Consider the following 1,646-nt stretch of genomic DNA (forward strand, 5'->3'; position numbering starts at 1 on the left):
ACACACACACACACACGTACATACCCCCTAAACCCTACACCAAAAATCAGTACTCACATATCCATTCTTGTCCGAGATGTTGTTGGTCAGCTTGAGTTTGTGGAAACTGACCACCTTCTGCATCCACTGGTCCCCAGTACAGGGCGAGTCCGGGTGGACGTAGCAGCGACGCGGCATCTCGGGGTCAGCCTTGCCGGCCACTGTCCACTTGCCGTTGTGGAACTTGTAGCGGCAGTCGTCCACCGCCATGATGTCCATCACCAGGAAGTACTTGGACTTCTTGTCCAGCCCAGACAGCCGGACTTTGTAGGCTGGGAAGATGCGTCTGTGGGATGGAACGAAAAAACAAAACATTGTCATTATTTATTTGTTTGTTATGATTTTACACTTTCATTGATATTAGTTTTAGTAAAGTTTTCACAGCACTCGCAACCGCATAAGGTCATATGAGCGCCAATTTCAAGGATATAATATTCTTACGTTGTTTTGTTTTTTATAGCGAGTACAGAGGCAGCTTCAGAAAATATCAAAAGATAGTCAGTTTTAATGGATTTTTTTTTCTGTTAACAAAATCGGTTGTACCTGTGGGTTTGTCGGTTGGTTGTTTTTTTTCTTTGGGGGGGGGGGGTAGTTTTAGTAAGAAACCGTGTTTTACGGCACTTGCAACACAAATCTATGTCAAATAAGTGCTAAAGATTAAAGATTTTACTTGAGAGAAACACACAAAAGAAAAAAAAGGAGGACGGGTAAGGACTATAGATGTTTGATAGGAAAGAAGGCTCAAACTGTACCAGGGCATCCCACCCTCCAACTAACCATAGGAACAATTTCAGGGAATGTGAGGGAAGTGTCGGGGGAGAGAAAGTCAGATTACATCGCTCTCTAATCCCACACAACAACTCTAAGTCAAACTGGTAAGCTCCTTATTCCCCTTTATCCCATTTTACATTGACACCGCTAGAAACTTGTAGCAGCTTCCAACAGATCCAGCCAGCGTTTAGTCAAGTTTGGTTAGAGTTTTACGGCGCTCGAAACTACATAAGGCCGTATGAACGCGCAGTTCAGCAATTAAACGCGGTGAAGCTGACAAATTTCATTTCTAGGACGTCTATTTCGTCGTGTGCTCAAGTTCTCGTGCGGATTTTCCCGAACACCTCCGCTAGCGAACGTCCCTTTCAGAGCGGGGATTCCTCGCGCATCCTTCAAAATCCCAGGATTTGACCTATTGCACAACAGAACAGAAGTGGCGACCACGCTACCCCTCAACCAATGAACGCGAAGCCAGCTCCGCATGACACAAATCCGTTGGAATCGCCTCAAAGACGGGTCGGTAAACACTACGGGTGGGTGGTTGGCGGGTGTGTGTGTGAGGGGGAGGGTAGGGGGTGCTATGGTGTTCTTTCCTATTAAACATCTATCATCCTTATCTCTCCTCCTCCATCTTTCTTCGTATGTTAGCACCTCCTATCTTTGGCATTAATAAGACCTATTTATGTTGCAAGTGTCGCAAGAGTTGGCTTAAAAAAAAAAATCGAAACGTAAACGGAAAATGCGGGGATGGAGGCGGGTGGGGGCATCGGTTGGGATAAGGGGGCTTAGGTAGATCTCCTGTATCCCTTAAAGTCAGGTAAAAGGTGTTAAGCTGG

The 1,646-nt window shown here is 45.7% G+C and overlaps 1 protein-coding gene across 1 annotated transcript in view; it reads right to left on the bottom strand.

The window, feature by feature from the left end:
• Positions 1-325, bottom strand: part of LOC101863555 (putative uncharacterized protein DDB_G0291608) — a gene marked incomplete at its 5' end in the record, with an annotated part of 13,954 nt that extends 13,629 nt beyond the window's left edge. Inside the window, 1 exon segment of the mRNA XM_013089908.2 lies at positions 58-325. Within this exon segment, the coding sequence (XP_012945362.1) occupies positions 58-325 (268 nt within the window).
• Between the last annotated feature and the right edge of the window lie 1,321 nt (positions 326-1,646).

This window comes from Aplysia californica, unplaced genomic scaffold (assembly GCF_000002075.1).
Source record: "Aplysia californica isolate F4 #8 unplaced genomic scaffold, AplCal3.0 scaffold01076, whole genome shotgun sequence".
Lineage (NCBI taxonomy): Eukaryota > Metazoa > Mollusca > Gastropoda > Aplysiida > Aplysiidae > Aplysia > Aplysia californica.